Source organism: Podarcis filfolensis (assembly GCF_964270895.1).
Source record: "Podarcis filfolensis genome assembly, chromosome: 1".
NCBI lineage: Eukaryota > Metazoa > Chordata > Lepidosauria > Squamata > Lacertidae > Podarcis > Podarcis filfolensis.
In genome coordinates, this window is record NC_139604.1 from 7983119 (window position 1) to 8000453 (window position 17335).

Here is a 17335-nt window from a genome sequence, read left to right on the forward strand (position 1 = left end):
AGGATAAAGCTGGTTCCTATCCATACTTATGCAGGTATGTCTTACGTTAGTGAGAAATGCAAATGACTTGATCCTCCACAGATTTCAGGCTGGTTCAGTGCTCCTTGGTTAGGCAGAACATCTGTTTTATCTGCGTCGGCACTTCTGCAAGGTGTTTGCATGTGTATATGGCAGGATGACTTGCAGAAGTGATCCGATACGGGATAGAAAGCCATCCTTCAGAACTGGCCATTCCATGAAGGATAGAACTGAAGGCCAAACCAGATGTGTACTTGTTATGTAGCAGACAGCAGGTGCTGCATTTTTCCTTAATAAATAACAGGGGTAGAGGACTCCAATTCTCACTGTGTAGACAGTGCAACTGAAGGAGATCTTCCCCTCCATGGGGCTTGGAGCCTTAGAGGGGAAAGTCCTCATTTATACCAATGGGGACTTCTTTTCCATTCCAATCTCAGTGGGGGAGTGAAGAGAGACGCCTCCCCTTACAATGGCTGCCTTCTCAATGAGAATCTGAGTGAGAAACACAAGTTGTAGCTGCAGGTTACTTGGGAAGGACAAATAAGAGAGTTCTACTAGGCCATGCTTGCAGCAAAGCAAATAGCCCTCCAACACTGGAAATCACGGACCACACCAAACACAGAAAATGAGATGCAATGCCTACCTAGTGCAAGAAATGAAATCCTTCCAACTCAAGAGTTTGCTTTGCTGGACACCATACACAACCCTAATTCTATATCGAATGTATAAAATGGCTGCGTGGCGGAAAGGTATCTACTATTGCTAAAAAATAAAATAAAATAAAGGAATGAGTGGAACGAAGGGAGAGAAGGCACAGGATGGAGAGAAGGCGCTGAGAGTCTTTATTGTAAAAGACTATCTATCTATCTGGGACGTGGGTGGCGCAGTGGGTTAAACCACAGAGCCTAGGATTTGCCGATCAGAAGGTCGGCGGTTCGAATCCCCGCAACGGGGTGAGCTCCCATTGCTCGGTCCCTGCTCCTGCCAACCTAGCAGTTCGAAAGCACATCAAAGTGCAAGTAGATAAATAGGTACCGCTCCAGCGGGAAGGTTAACGGTGTTTCCGTGTGCTGCTCTGGTTCGCCAGAAGCGGCTTAGTCATGCTGGCCACATGACCCGGAAGCTGTACGGCGGCTCCCTCGGCCAATAAAGTGAGATGAGCGCCGCAACCCCAGAGTCGGTCACAACTGGACCTAATGGTCAGGGGTCCCTTTTACTTTATCTATCTATCTATCTCCATCATCTATCTATCTATCTATCTATCTATCTATCTATCTATCTATCTACCTGCTGCCTCTCTGCTCTAAATAAATAGATACATAAATAGACAAACAAATAAACAAATCCCTGCATGTAGAACACTAGCACGCCAAGGAGAAGGTTAGGCTGAAACATGTCAATGTAAATTACCCAAATAATGTGGATGCTCCCAGACCATTTGATAAATGAGATTGGAAGGGAGCATTCTCTTAGAAGCTACTCAAGGCAATCTCTGGATAAGCTCTGGTCGATATAGGTTGAACATAAATACATCAGTCATCTTTTTTTATTTTTTTTTAAGCAACCCTTAACAATACAGTAAATCAATGCAGCATTTTGTGAAGTCACTCACTCCTTGCCATTAAATAAGATCAGACTTCTCTAGAGCTTCAACTGTCACTAGTAATATCGTCCCGCAATCTTCAGCTTTCCTGGCTAAGAAGCTCGAGGAAAAACAACAAGGATCACTTAGCAGCAAACTCATTATTGACAACAATATAACTGGAATGGCCAGACTGAAGCTCAGGGCTTAGCTGTGCTCTCAAGAGGTTCGAACCTGACTCCAACCCAACTTGAGGAAGAAACAGTTCATGAAACAATTTGCTCTCTCCCATCCAAGGAGAGGGTAGGAGCCAGGGAACATGGTAAATTTTATTGCTGCCAGGGCATGGGTGAGGGCAGGTGCATGGTATACTGCCGGGACCACATAACACCGGTTCTGAGAGATCTGCATTGGCTCCCAGTACGTTTCCGAGCACGATTCAAGTGTTGGTGCTGACCTTTAAAGCCCTAAACGGCCTCGGCCCAGTAGACCTGAAGGAGCGTCTCCACCAACATCGTTCTGCCCGGACACTGAGGTTCAGCGCCAAGGGCCTTCTGGCGGTTCCCTCATTGCGAGAAGTGAGGCTACGGGGAACCAGACAGAGGGCCTTCTCGGTAGTGACGCCCGCTCTGTGGAACACCCTCCCATCAGATGTCAAAGAGATAAACAACTACCTGACATTCAGAAGACATCTTAAGGCAGCCCTGTTCAGGGAAGTTTTTAATATTTAACGCTGTACTGTTTTTAACACTTGATTGGGAGCCGCCTAGAGTGGCTGGGGAAACTCAGCCAGATGGGCGGGGTATAAATAACTTCCTCTTCTTCTTCTTCTTCTTCTTCTTCTTCTTCTTCTTATTATTATTATTATTATTATTATACGGGTGCCATTCCTCATGGCCCTGGCATGACAAAAGTAGCATGTGTCCTGGCCCTAGGACTGGGCAAGCTCAGAAGAGGGGACGTGGCAAGACATATTGGTGATAGTTCTTGTCAGGAAGACTGTATCTTCCTTGGAAATGTGACCTGGGTCAGTGGAGGATGGGGAGCAAGAGACTCCCAAACTGAGCTGTGTAGGAATTATGGGATGGGTGAGAGAGGGGTGCGAGGCAGCAGGCCAAGAATCTGTGCTCACCATACAGGAAATGGATGGAAGAGGTGGGGAGGAGGGAGGAAGAAGGGGCCCAAGAAACCCAAAGTTGTCTCCTGACTTTATGGTGCGAAAGGTGAAATTCCAGCATTAATTATAAATACCATTTCTTCATCTAAGTTGCTGCAGGCTGCAACAGAGAGCTCCCAAGAGGAATGGCGAAGTAACCGCTTCTGCTGAGGTCATTCTTTCTGCTTCCCTTGGAGTACGAATGCTCAGGCTGAGAACAATGTTTGAAACCTTCGCAAGGGGCAAGTTGTGGCTCTTGGCCAAACAGACATTTTTTTCGTCTGCGGCTTTTATCTTGGGGCCCCTGCGCATCCTTTTCAACGTAGGATAATAATATTGGCCCAGAAAATACCTGCGTTCTCCAAACAGCCATCACCACAGTCGGTTGCTTCTTCGTCTGTGGGAAACTGAGTGGTGGTCTCCTCGCTCCTCAAGGTGGGCTTCAGAGTCTCCGCAGTGGACTTGACATCTGCATTTAAAAGAAGGCGGGGGAGAGGGGACAAAGAGTGATCATTTCACTGGATTCGGAAAGAAGAAAGCAGACAGGCTAGCAACATAGCACGCGGTTTCACTCACTTGAGAGAATGCAGCAGGGAATGTGTCCAAACCCCAGTCATGAGGCCTTTTGTTTACAGAACAAAAAACCCTCTGTATTTGTAAAGTTCTTAATTACACAGTCGTACACCGGATCGTTATGCTAAACTGTTCCTCAGAAAACCTTTGTTGTATGGAGCGCAAAGTTCATCTTCGCTTTCTGCCTGTGGGTGGACGATGCAATCAGAGGGTTCTCCAGTAAAAGTGTCGATGTGGTTTACCTTTGAGGAAAAGTCTTACCTTACAAAGGGAGTTGGGAAAAGATCAGTTTTGCTTAATTGAATTGCCAGCCAGCGAGCCTCAGGACCCTAATTTACTGTCCTGGAGGTAAAGCCCAAGACTAGTCAGTTGCTAAGCCCCTAAGCACCAGCTGCTCTCTGCTTCTGTCAACACCCCAATCCTTGAAACCTTATTTCCTTATGGCAGTGTTCCCCAACCTTGGGCCTCCAGCTGTTTTTGGACTACAATTCCCATCATCCTTGACCACTGGTCTTGCTAGCGAGGGATGATGGGAGTTGTAGTCCAAAAACAGCTGGAGGCCCAAGGTTGGGGAACACTGCCTTATGGCACTCTGCATCTCAAGCATCCTGAGATAGTATATTGGCAAGAACTGTTGCACTCATGCGAGGTATGAAGCAATGGGAAGAGAAAGAGGTACCGTATTTTTTGCTCTATAAGACCCACTTTTTCCCTCCTAAAAAGTAAGGGGAAATGTGTGTGCGTCTTATGGAGCAAATGCAGGCTGCACAGCTCTCCCAGAAGCCAGAAGAGCAAGAGGGATTGCTGCTTTCACTGCGCAGCGATCCCTCTTGCTGTTCTGGCTTCTGAGATTCAGAATATTTTTTTTCTTGTTTTCCTCCTCCAAAAACTAGGTGAGTGTTGTGGTCTGGTGTGTCTTATAGAGCGAAAAATACGGTAGATGGAGGACCAGTTGCCAAGAACTGAGGTGGCAATGATTCTATGCAGACAGAACAAAGCAGTCAACGCCAGGATTCTGCAAGGATATCAACAAAAGGAGTGGTGTTGATCCCAAGCACAGGATGCACACCGTGGAAATAGACCAGAACTAAATTTTAACCGTCAGAATAATGAATTCAGACTCGCAGCACTCGAGTCACGAAACTTAACAGAAAAGCTTCCTTATGTGCAGGGTAATAAGGTGAGGGAAGAAAAGTTTCTCACATGCCACAGATGTCAACATGGCTCAAGTCCCTTGTAAAGCTTGATTTATGGATGTAGAGGAAATAAAGAATTCTTTCATGTTTGGACTCCAGTGGACAACAATCTCCTTTGTACTTAGGTTCCTACTGATTTTGGTTTGGGTTTTAAAAAGCAAGGAGGTTTGCTACAGCTTCATGAAAATTGAGATCACAAGGCAACACATTCTTTCCCCTTCTTTACAGAAATGAGACATGGAAAAGACCGGCACCCACATAAACACCCTGAACATGGCAATGTAAAGGAACAAGTCACTCAACACCATGGATGATGCAGCTACAGAAGGGAGCAAAAGAATTTCTGTGACTCTTTGCCGAAAAGCATCTGGCTTCACACTTCAATTGTGAACTTTATCCCACTGCAACTTTTTAAAAAAGACCCCATGAAACTACCTAATGGCAGGTGTCATGGGCAATTTAAGCCACAAATGAATGAAGTGAAGATCAACAGTAACTTATATTACAGGCACTTACTGCTTCACTTAAGGAGAGAATTAGGCTGGAAGAGCATTTTGAAGAATCTCATTATGCTCCCAAGCTTAGAGGAAGTTGGTGTGATACAAGACTGTTCAAATGCAATGCCAAAACAAACATCAAAGATGTTGTGATATGGAAACAGGAATTCTGAACTAAGGAAACACAAATTCTGTGAAAGAAATAGACTATGAAAATCAATGTGCCTGGTAAGAGTTTCATTGCTTTGCATAAATGCATTCAAGGCTTTTATCGTGTGCTCAATTAACTGAGCTTTTGCATTGGTTTTGGGACTGATGAAAGGGAGAGAGGCGTATGGGTAAGTCAGAGGCAGGTGGACTTTAAGGAGAAGAGAATACACATGGACCAGTACACATGAGCCTTTGCACATGCTGTCATGTGGGTCAAGTGAGAGAGTGCATTGCAGACAGGTGTTAGTAAAGCACCCATCTCATTGCTTCATGGCATGTCCAACGGCTCAGCACATGAGATGAGTGTCAGGTCTACTTTGCCGAAGCATATGCAAAAGGTTGTGTGAATACGTCCTATGACTGGAAACCAGGGGGAGATAAACAATACACTGATGTTTTGTTCCTTGAACATTGAAGCCATTATCAGATATTGCCTACATATTTTCACATATATACCCACAACCATGAAATATAAGAAATCTGGGATTGCTTGTTTTTCAAAAAATGGAAGCATCAAAATCCGGCAGCAGATAAAACACTTTTCATGGGAGTCAGCATGAAAGAAGCTGGCAAACATTTCACTACTAATTTCAGGTTATCGTTAAATAAAATTGAAAGCTGAAGAAAATTGCTTTAAACACCTTTCCTTTAGCTTGGACATTCTAGACCTTCTGCCGCTAAATAACCTTCCAAATAACCTTCAGCCATCTCCTCTGGCTTTGGGCAGAATACTGTGCAACTACAAACTTGCCAAAATTACAAGGTCAAATCTCTTACAGTGCCATCAAACTCCAAAGGCATCTGAGAACAAGTTACATGCAAGGAATTGAAGCATTTGAGTACTGAAAACTCCCAGGGAAAGCAAAAAGTCCAAAGCTGAGTCAGATACAGTAAACCGTTCCCCCTTGTGCACTGATTTACAGTAGGAGCACAACTGTGTGAGAGATCTTTGAACAGGAAAAGCCACACACTGTGCTGGCATCCTCTGCTGCTGTAATTTTAGAGTCGCTCCAGCGTATTGCATGGTCAATAGAGCTGTACAGGTTTCATGGCAGAATAAAGCAAAATTGCTCCAGCAGTAGGACAGGCAACATGCTCTAAGAATGAAAAGTGAGGGAAAGGTGGCCTCTCTCCTGCCGTGCAGTGTGTGTGCTTGCAAAAGGCATCTGTGGATCCTGTTACAAAGTTCTGTAGCAATGGGAACCAGATGTTTGGAAGTTCAAAGGAGGAAAGACCAGTCACGAGCTCATGTTCGTCAATCTTCAGAGGGGGAAAATGTTGGCAGGTCCTTGAGACAAGCCAGCTGTTGACCTACTGCTTCAATTCCACCCCCCCAGTACCAGCCAGTGAATTAGGTCCTGGACTGGGGGTTCTCTACTGGAGCTACTTCAGCTATTACTTCTTGTCCTCAGGAACAAACGCCTGTGCAAGTTCACATCTTTGAAGTGGTCATTTATTGCGTAACTGAATCAATGAGTACTACTTGCCTTTGGCGGCAAAAACGAGGCCCGAGTATTGCCATGTTCCTCAACACCAGGCACCCCCAAACTTGGCCCTCCAGCCGTTTTGGGACTACAATGCCCATCATCCATGACCTCTGGTCCTGTTAGCTAGGGATGATGGGCACCGTAGTCCCAAAACAGCAGGAAGGCCGAATTTGGGGATTCCTGCTCAACACCTAGCACTGCGCTGCACATATACTGTTGTAGTAGATATTAAAGTGCTGATATTTGGAATTCACAATCGGTTTTTGCAGGTGTTGGTTAAGTCGGTTAACAGGCCTCATAATGTGAGGGGTAGGTATGGGTGACTGAAAGGCAAAGCACAAGGTCTCCACTCGGTGACTCAACTCGGGGTGCAGCTTCATTAAACCAGAAGGCAGATGACCACTTCTCTGTACAAGGGCATAGTACTAACGATGTTGGTAAACCTGTGGCTTGGCTGTACCACTTCAGGTTGTTGCTCACTTGACTGAATTGCTCCACATAAAACCCATATCGCTTATACATTTAGTTTTCCATGTTTGGGGGTGAGACAAAGGTTTAACAGAGGATCACTTGGTCCCAATCTGATGCCTGAAGTGGTACAGTCCAGACACTGGGGTACCACTCCAGTGAGAACAAAGCTGAAATAGGAGGCTGTATCATAAAAGTAGAGACATCACCTTGCCAACAAAGGTCCGTATAGTTAAAGCTATGGTCTTCCCAGCAGTGATGTATGGAAGTGAGAGCTGGACCATAAAGAAGGCTGATCGCCGAAGAATTGATGCTTTTGAATTATGGTGCTGGAGGAGACTCTTGAGAGTCCCATGGACTGCAAGAAGATCAAACCAATCCATTCTGAAGGAAATCAGCCCTGAGTGCTCACTGGAAGGACAGATCCTGAAGCTGAGGCTCCAATACTTTGGCCACCTCATGAGAAGAGAAGACTCCCTGGAAAAGACCCTGATGTTGGGAAAGATGGAGGGCACAAGGAGAAGGGGACAACAGAGGACGAGATGGTTGGATGGTGTTCTCGAAGCTACCAGCATGAGTCTGACCAAACTGTGGGAGGCAGTGGAGGACAGAAGTGCCTGGCGTGCTCTGGTCCATGGGGTCACAAAGAGTCAGACACGACTAAACGGCTAAACAACAACAACAATCATATGCCAGCATCGTTTGCCAGTGCAGGGGGGGAGCTGAACAGCATTTTCCCCCACCCCCACCCCAAGTCTTTGCTCCACCAGAGTCCTCCATCCAATAATCTTAAAACAAGCAAGCTTTATTCCTCTTCTTTTTTTATTCTGCCTATTCTTCACGGTCTCATGACAAGCCCTGCCAGGAACTCTGCCTGTCCTCGTTATATCTTAAGGCTTTATTTACATATTTTGAAGTTTGTGAGGCAACTTCCCCAAACCATCCTCCCTCATTCATAAAGTGTTGGCAATGTGTTTGTAGGTTTCTAGGTAGCGCCACACCTCTCTCTATCAGGGCAGCGTGGGAGATGCCCACAAAAATTTCTGAGCAAGAAGGGGCATGCTGTGATGTTAAGCCATTTTAGGGTTGTGGTGCAGACATTTCCTGCAGAATAGATAAAAATGGTCAAGGAGACTGGTCCCAGTAACGTGATTGTGAGATGTACAAAGAGGGAGGTTAACCTTCTGAAATCCCTCTCCAGGCAGCTTATCAATTTGCGTTTAAAGCGTTTAAGTCTCCCGTTATTTTTTTGTGTGTGTGTTATAATTTGATGATGAATGCTTGCAGTATGTTATCTTGTACAGCTTAATTATTGAAAGGGTAATAGCAACTGAGTGAAAGGCTAGGCATGGACTCTTCCCTTTGAGCTTCTTGCAGAAGAAGCCCATGCAAAAATGCTTTTTACAGATGTGGTTTCTAAATGGAAATCAAGCCTCTTTTACCAGTGACATCTGGAAAGCAGATTGAACATTACGACGCATCTTAACAAAATAAAGGAGAAATAACAACTTTCCGGCCCTAACATTCAGCAACAACAACAAAAAAAGATTTTGTTGTCATTGGTACATTGTGCTTATTTTTGGTCATTTCAGATAAGCGGTGGAAGCTAGAGAGCTAAATTCAGCTGACAGCTCTCATGGGTTATAACTGCACATATCAAAAGGTAAAGATGAACAGTTCTTTTATTTTTAAAGAATCTAATGGATGGAAAAATAACTGAACCTCAAGAACTTTCGGAAGTGAGAGCTGGACCATAAAGAAGGCTGATCGCCTTTTGCTTTTGAATTCTGGTGCTGGAGGAGACTCTTGAGTGGACTCCAAGAAGATCAAACCGATCCATTCTGAAGGAAATCAGCCCTGAGTGCTCACTGGAAGGACAGATCCTGAAGCTGAAGCTCCAATACTTTGGCCACCTCATGAGAAGAGAAGACTCCCTGGAAAAGAGCCTGATGTTGGGAAAGATGGAGGGCACAAGGAGAAGGGGACAACAGAGGACGAGATGGTTGGATAGTGTTCTTGAAGCTACCAGCATGAGTTTGACCAAACTGCGGGAGGCAGTGGAAGACAGGAGTGCCTGGCGTGCTCTGGTCCATGGGGTCACGAAGAGTCGGACATGACTAAATGACTAAACAACAACAACAACAAGAGCTTTCAGGTGCGAAGGCACTGCACTGTAGCTCACAGGCTATCTGCCCCTAACAGTGAACTCAGGTGGGGACTGCCAACAGAAATGGAGTCCATGTTGGGCCACAGGGAAACAGGAAGGAGGAATCGGCACTTTCAAGGAAATGCAAAAGCACAAAGAAATATATTTTCGAAGTCTAAGGCGGCGAAACCAAAACCATCCAGCTTGCCAACATGGTCTGGACCACATGGCCAACAAGCCATGGAAAGTTGAGTATCAGCTCAAAAATAAAAACGGAAATGGAAGAATGATTGGGGTATCCTGAAAAGCAGGGCTAGCTGGCTGGCAACTCTTGTCAGGGGAAAGGACACACTGCAGATCCTGACCTATCTTCCTGCCTCCCCCCCCAAAAAAAAATTAACCCACAAAAATCATAATGGCGAGGAGCACAGAGTAGCAGTGGAGGTTAACAATACCCACTTTTGCTTGGGTATTATTCTTCCACATATTCAAAGAAGGCATGGAGAGCAGCACCCAAACACCAACATCCTATCACTGCCGGTGCCAACTCTTCCTGTATTGACCAGAAAGGTCTGATGGGGGATGAACTTGTGCATTTGGCTAAATTCTCCTCGTAATCAGAAACGTCCCTGCAATCGCAGATCCCAACAGCAGGATGGATCGTCCAGTCAAACGTCCAAAGAATTTCCATTCAGACCTCAGGCACCGATCGCGCCAGGCCTGAAGCTGCAGCTGACAGGGACACTGGGAGCAGGACTGGTGTGTGTGTGAAGCTCTGCCCATCCCTCCATACGGACACAAAGGGCTAGCGTGTCTTCAGAAAACAGTGTGGCAAGTAGTTCTACTAATTATGAATTGAGCAGAGATCGTTCACAAAGGAGTGCTCGTTTGGGTGAGCATCCTTGACATGACCCCCACAGCCCCTACAGCAGGCATCCCCAAACTCGGCCCTCCAGATGTGTTGGGACTACAGTTCCCATCATCCACTGGTCCTGTTAGCTAGGGATGATGGGAGTTGTAGTCCCAAAACATCTGGAGGGCTGAGTTTGGGGGTGCCTGCCTTACAGCATGGGAATGGTTTCCCCTACGTTTCCTTCCCTAAGGAATCCTTTTCTTCTGCATGGATTTGTCTCTCATCATCAATAAAGCTTGTGCTGGTGGTGGATTCTGGGAGGAGATGGACCACAGAGTCATACGTTCTTATGATCAAAACAGCTACAGCAGTCAGTTAATTATATAGGTATATTCAAAGGATCCTTACCGGTCCAATCACACCCCAGCACCTCCAATCGCATACCGATCCCTGCGGGAGACCACCTTTCTGGGTGAACCCTGATGTACTGTGCAGGAACAGGATCAAACCTTCGAACCTCTGGAGTATCATAGTGCATGTTTCCTTCAAAGATCTTGGAGAGAGAAACAAAAGGTTAAGCAAGAACCTCCTTGGCCGCTAGCCACACAAAACAAATCGCCGGTGCACTGAAAGGAACCGCTGCATTCTGGGACAGCGGCCGCTCATTTGAACTTTTACGTTTTATTGAGCAACAGCGATGTCTGCTGTAATAAATCAAGACAACCTGCAGAACGCATGCGGTTACAAAACCATCACTGGGAAGAGAAAATGTGAGAATGCTTTAAAAACAACAAGCAGTTAACAGTTCCAACTCTATTTGCTTTATTTAAAAAAACAACAAAAACCCCTTCTCTGTTAGCTTTAACATTGTACAAAAGCTCTCCATCAAACATAGGCATTTTTAGACCAAAAACAAACAGCCCTGGAGTTTGTGTTATTTACATATCCAGGCTTGGAGCATTGTCAGGGTGATATGAGGACAGGAGATGGCATGAGAGCAGATTTTTGATTTTTTTTTAAGCATCTAAATCATGACTATAAAGAAGAAACAGTATAGTTATTTACTATCGCCTCTGAGGTCAAAAAGCAGAGGTTGCAAGCTCTACCGAGGTTGGCTAGAATGATCAAGAACATTTCCTTTACCTGTAGGTAAAGGGATGAACAATGGAGCCAAGCTACCTAGGAAAGCTGTACCATCTCCTTGCTGGGGATTTTTAAAGCTGAACCTGGCTGTTGCAGGCGACAAGGTGAACGACAAACATTTCCTTGAACTGTATCAACCTGTGAAGGTGCTATGCAGGCTATGTTAATCTGATTACAGTTCATTAGGTATGCCCAGTGGAGAGACGGCCTACAGCTTGGGTTTTCAGAACCACGCTGAAAAGGGAGCACAAACTGAGTTGGGCACACTTTTTGACTCTTGATTCTGTTTAAGGTGTACAAGGACCCATGTAAGAAACAAAAGAGACCCCAGTGACTTAGCTGTGAGAAGAGAGTCACGTGTAAAACACAACAGACAAAGCATCATTTTCTGATATTTGTAGTTAAGTAAAGGTAAAGGGACCCCTGACCATTAGGTCCAGTTGTGGCCGACTCTGGGGTCATGGCGCTCATCTCGCTTTATTGGCCGAGGGAGCCAGCGTACAGCTTCCGGGTCATGTGGCTAGCATGACTAAGCTGCTTCTGGCAAACCAGAGCAGCGCACAGAAACGCCGTTTACCTTCCTGCCGGAGCGGTACCTATTTATCTACTTGCACTTTGACGTGCTTTCGAACTGCTAGGTTGGCAGGAGCAGGGACCGAGCAACGGGAGCTCACCCCGTCGTGGGGATTTGAACCGCCGACCTTCTGATCGGCAAGTCCTAGGCTCTGTGGTTTAACCCACAGCACCACCTGCGTCCCATTTGTAGTTAATGGCTGTACAAAAAAAGAGAGAGAACCTCACAGTGTTGTGCCCAAAGTGAAAGACCCCAAAAGGTTATATTAAAATAACTTTGATCTGGAAGGCATGCATTTGAGAGACAGCCTAGACTGTCGAACTACATCGGTGTAACTTTGAATAAGGATTAAGCAGTGTCTCTCCTCCTCCTCCTTCCTCCCTCTCACCCCAACCCTACCAGAGGTTGTGGCCAACTTAGTTTTATACAAGAGAAACATATGCCGTTGCCAACTATGCAGTCCATCTGACAAAACCACACAGCATGCTTTGGCACGAAACATGCGTCCTCCTAGCCAGATCCTGATCCCAGATACACTGACTCAAATCTGGTATAGCTCTACTGACATCTTGTGTAAATACGATTGGCTTTGGACTCTCTGTTTTTAATGGGCCTTTCCCACCACACTTCCAGAGCACTCCGTCTCCCTTTGAAGCCATGTGTACTAAGTCAAGAAAGAAGCCATCAGCAACACAGCTTTGTGTTTCTGTAGGAATCGGATCTCCGGGTCCTCCGGATTAAGGTTATTACAACGGTGCAAAAGTTCAGATATTTCAAATCCTCTACAGATAAGAACATTGCTCCAGGGGACTGGGGGGTAAGGGGTTGAAATTAAGCAGAGTCTCTTCAATATCCTCAAGCATTCCCTCACATGCGGTGCCTAAAACATTTTCCCACTGGACAAGGTGGTACCTAAGAAAGAGCACAGCATGATAATACGGTCAAGTGTCTAAATTTGCGTGAAGACATGGCTGCTCACCAAGAAATATTTGTCCTTCTGCGCTCACCTAACAGTCCTGTTTCTTTGCAGGCTCCTCATCTGCTACCAGAAATCTTGTTTTAAGGAAGTAACTTTTCTCCCTTTACCTCAGCATCATCACGGAAAACGGATGAAGCCAAGGAAAGCAAGAATACTTCAGATTTCGAAGGTTCCCCGTAATAAAGAGGAAACAGTAAATCTGGATGATTTACAAGTATGGGTAAAATTACTGGACTATCCTAGCTTACTGAACATACTCCGCATACATCTTCAATCAGTATGCGCCATTTTGACACATTTTACACTTTAATCTTTCCATTTCCCTGTAAGGAAAAATATTATATCCCTTGCTTGCAGCCTAAGGTCTCATTGCCTCCTCATCCCCCCCACCACCTGCACCATGAACCTGCGTCTGGGGTGTACAAAGAACTAGATTCAACGAAAAATCCTTTCCAAGAAGTGTGGAAATTTCTTTCCATTGCGCAATGGCACCATGAAGCACTCACAGTGAAGACAAGCGATGCTGCCTTCCATCCTAAAGCATGGACTGTCTCGCCAGTGGTGCATGCTCTGGTTATCTCCCGCTTGGACCACTGCAATGCGCTCTACGTGGGGCTACCTTTGAAGGTGATCTGGAAACTACATCTAATCCAGAATGTGACAGTTAGACTGGTTACTGGGGGCGGCCGCCAAGACCATATACCACCGGTCCTGAAAGACCTACATTGGCTCCCAGTACGTTACCGATCACAATTCAAAGTGTTGGTGCTGACCTTTAAAGCCCTAAACGGCCTCGGTCCTGTATACCTGAAGGAGTATCTCCATCTCCATCGTTCACTGAGGTCCAGATCCGAGGGCCTTCTGACAGTTCCCTCACTGTGAGAAGTGAAGCTACAGGGAACCAGGCAGAGGGCCTTCTTGATAGTGGCGCCCGCCCTGTGGAACGGCCTCCCATCAGATGTCAAGGAAATAAACAACTATCTGACTTTTAGAAGACATCTGAAGGCAGCCCTGTTTAGGGAAGTTTTTAAATGTTTAATGTTTTATCGCTTTATTATTATTATTATTATTATTAGTAGTAGTATTCTGTTGGGAGCTGCCCAGGGTGGCTGGAGAGGGCCAGTCAGTGGGCGGGGTATAAGTAATCATCATCATCATCATCATCCTCTCACTAGGATGTGTCCAACCAACAGTAAACTTCAAGAAGAAGAAGAAGAAGAAGAAGAAGAAGAAGAAGAAGAAGAAGAAGAAGAAGAAGGGTAGTAGTAGTAGTAGTAGTAGTAGTTTGGACTTGATATCCCGCTTTATCACTACCCTAAGGAGTCTCAAAGCGGCTAACCTTCTCCTTTTTCCCTTCCTACCCCACAACAAACACTCTGTGAGGTGAGTGGGGCTGAGAGACTTCAAAGAAGTGTGACTAGCCCAAGGTCACCCAGCAGCTGCATGTGGAGGAGCAGAGACGCGAACCCGGTTCACCAGATTACGAGACTACCACTCTTAACCAATACACCACAAGAAACAAAAACAAGGAGGGCACGAAACAGCTAAGAAACGGGCATGCAACCATTTTGTACCCCTTGCGGCATTTCCACTGAAAGGTCCTACCTTAGGCTGCATTGTTTTGGAGTCCTGTATAAACTCCCAGTCCTTCCCGTTCATGCTGTAGCTGACTTTGAACTTCTTCACGAAGGCTCGAGCCTCTGCCACGTTGATGCTGTCCCCACCTCGGGCCCCTTGGATAATCACACCTTTCACATTCTTGGGGACGCCCAGGTCGACCTGCAGCCACTCCTCCCCGGGCTGCGCTTGAGGGATGCGAGGGAACCACCCTGAGCGGCTGCTGACCAGGCGTGCTGCACTGGGGACCCAGTGATATTCTCTGGTAGAGGAGGCTGAGATCTGGGAGTCCGGGATCAGCCCAGAGAGCATCCCCAGCATGTTGGAGCAGGGTGAATCTGTGTCCAAAGAAACAGGGAAGGAGGCAGAATGAAGCAACACACGCAAAAAAGCAAGTTTGTGATGTGAGCACAGGAGGAGAAACATCCCACCGCGACTAACTGCTAGGTACCAAAATGTCAAAACACTTAAGCCTGCTATGCTTTGCTTTATAATAGCCATCACAGCCCGCAGGAGCCCTTCAACAGATCCTCAGGACACTCCTGCTATTACAATCTTCATCCAAATTGCTCTCGCTTGCTAGCCGGCCTTGCCTTCCCAGCCCCCAACCTCCCAAAGTCAGTAGAGGGAAAAAAGAAATCGCATCCACTAACAGCATCCTGGCTGCTGCTCCAGCCCTCTTAAAAAAATAAATATCAGTTAAGGCCTTTCGAACAAGAGATAAACTGCAACTGGAGACAGTAATATTAAACAGTTCGGCTGACGGCCTGGCTCATAACGCTTGCTTTTTTTTAACGTGGCAATAAAATACCACTGGAACCACAACCCCTAATGTAGGGAAGAAGCAGTCCTGAAAACACTCCACCGCGTCTACAATCTGAGTTACGGTTCATGGCCCAGAAGTATCCATACATGAAGGTAACACGTGCATTGGACTAAGAAGAGATGCTTGGGCAAACTTCTCATGTCAGAATGTTTAGGAGTCCTGTCACCATCAAATAATGAATGAAATTTTAAGTCGGACAAGGAATCATCACAGATCACCAACAGACAGATGGGAAGCTGGGTCCTTTCCCTGTGAGCTGCCCCTTTTTCGTTACAAGTCTCCCTCCCTCTGAGGTGCCGCCTGGACAACCAACCAAATGACTCAATGGAACAAAAAGTTATCTAAATAACTTCCATAATCCCCTCTTCTTAATGGCCACAGTTTAAACATTCCAGTTTAAACTAAGAGGCGTCAAGCACTGAGAAACTGAACATCCACAAATGCATTTAGAATATTCTCTTTCACTCCTTTCAGGAGATCTTTTGGCAGACATGTTTCTCTTCCATTTCATCATCCAGCACTGCCCTGTTTTAGAAAATACTTTTGTATTTATAAAATACTTTTGTATTTTGCACTGTTTAATGGTATTTCATTTTTTGGTTGTCGTTGCATATTTTGCTGTGAACCGCCTCAATGTTTTTATATATGGGAGAGATCTATATATTTTAGATTTGCAGGGTCCCTTAGCAGAGCCATCCCAGCTGATGACTGAAGAAGGTGGACTTCCGTAAGTGACATCGCATAATCTGGGTAGCAGAGGAGAATTAAGTCTGGGCTGTTGAGATGTGGAGAATCCTGCTTTAGCGCAGGACTGGCAACATCATGAACTGCCATTGTGGTGATCAGGAATGTGGTGGAGGCCAAGTGCTTTAAGCCTCCCATTTCCCTGGCATGATACCAAACCAAGACTCTCTCGCGACCCCATTACCCTCACTGCTGCCTATTCAAGAAAGAATAGAACAACTATGCAAGGGCAAACAAAGCAACAAGCGTCACTTCTGTTTTGAGGCATGTTCTGAACCTGGCACTTTCCGGCTCATACCCAACGAAATCATCCTATTAGCGTGAGAATGGCTGCTTGCACAACTTCCCCTGCTTGTGTCTCCATCTCCCCACCTGCTCTAGAGGGTCGACGGAGTCCCCAGAACAGATTTCAGGGTGCACAAGGAGAGTGAGGGCAAATTCCATTAAGCAAACACCCCATAGTCAGGATCGTCCGCCATCTTCCCTTCTGGGAGTGGGGGGAGCTTCCCTCCAGAAGAAAGATCTTTGTGGACTACATACAGTTTGTGAACGATGGCCTCAGGCTAGTTGCTGCTTGGTTAGCTCCCAAGTCTTTAATTCTACAGAATAAGGTAGCCGAGGCACGTCCAACAGGTAGATCAAATGGACGTCAGTGGTAGATCACTGGCTCCCCCCACAGAAGGTGAACAACTTTTGCTCCTCTAACAAATGCTCAATATTCTTGTCCTGCATCCCCCAAAAAATGGGCCTTCCTAAAGAAAGCTGTACAACCTTGACCCCCCCAAAACAAGGCAAAAAAGCTCGACAACTTAGACCTGAACCCCCCAAAAGGGGGTAGATCACTGCCAGTTTTTAACTCTGTGAGTAGATCGCAGTATCTTGGCAGTTGGCCACCCCTGAGCTAGCTGAATTACTCCCACAGCATTCCAGGTGTCTCTGCAAAGGAGGCCGTTGTGACAGTGGTTGCAGGTGGTCATGTTCTACATTTAGGTAATCCACAGCTGGTGATCTCTCTTCTGTCACACGCAGCAGTCTTGCTCCCCAGATCAGTCTATTTCTGGTCTGTGCCGATTGTGCACATGCTTATTAACAATTTCATTCCATCCCAGTTCTGTTGTTGTTGTTCTAATCCATGCAAACAATTGAGTTTAAAATGCAATTTTTGGGCAATTTTTTTTATTATTGTGTTACAATGCGCAAGCCGGACAAATTTTATCTCAGGGTATGCATATTTAAAGAAATTTTATCCCAAAGCATGCATTTGTT

General features: G+C 45.8%; 1 protein-coding gene across 2 annotated transcripts in view; it reads right to left on the bottom strand.

Moving 5' to 3' along the window:
• Window positions 1–17335, bottom strand: part of NRP2 (neuropilin 2) — a 233396-nt gene that overhangs the window by 91860 nt on the left and 124201 nt on the right. For both annotated transcript variants that reach the window (XM_083628026.1, XM_083628027.1), the window contains exons 9-11: window positions 14488–14837; window positions 10595–10739; window positions 3109–3225 (exon numbers count right to left, since the gene is read on the bottom strand). In XM_083628026.1, the coding sequence (XP_083484152.1) occupies window positions 3109–3225; window positions 10595–10739; window positions 14488–14837 (612 nt within the window). The remainder of the gene's footprint in view (window positions 1–3108; window positions 3226–10594; window positions 10740–14487; window positions 14838–17335) is intronic.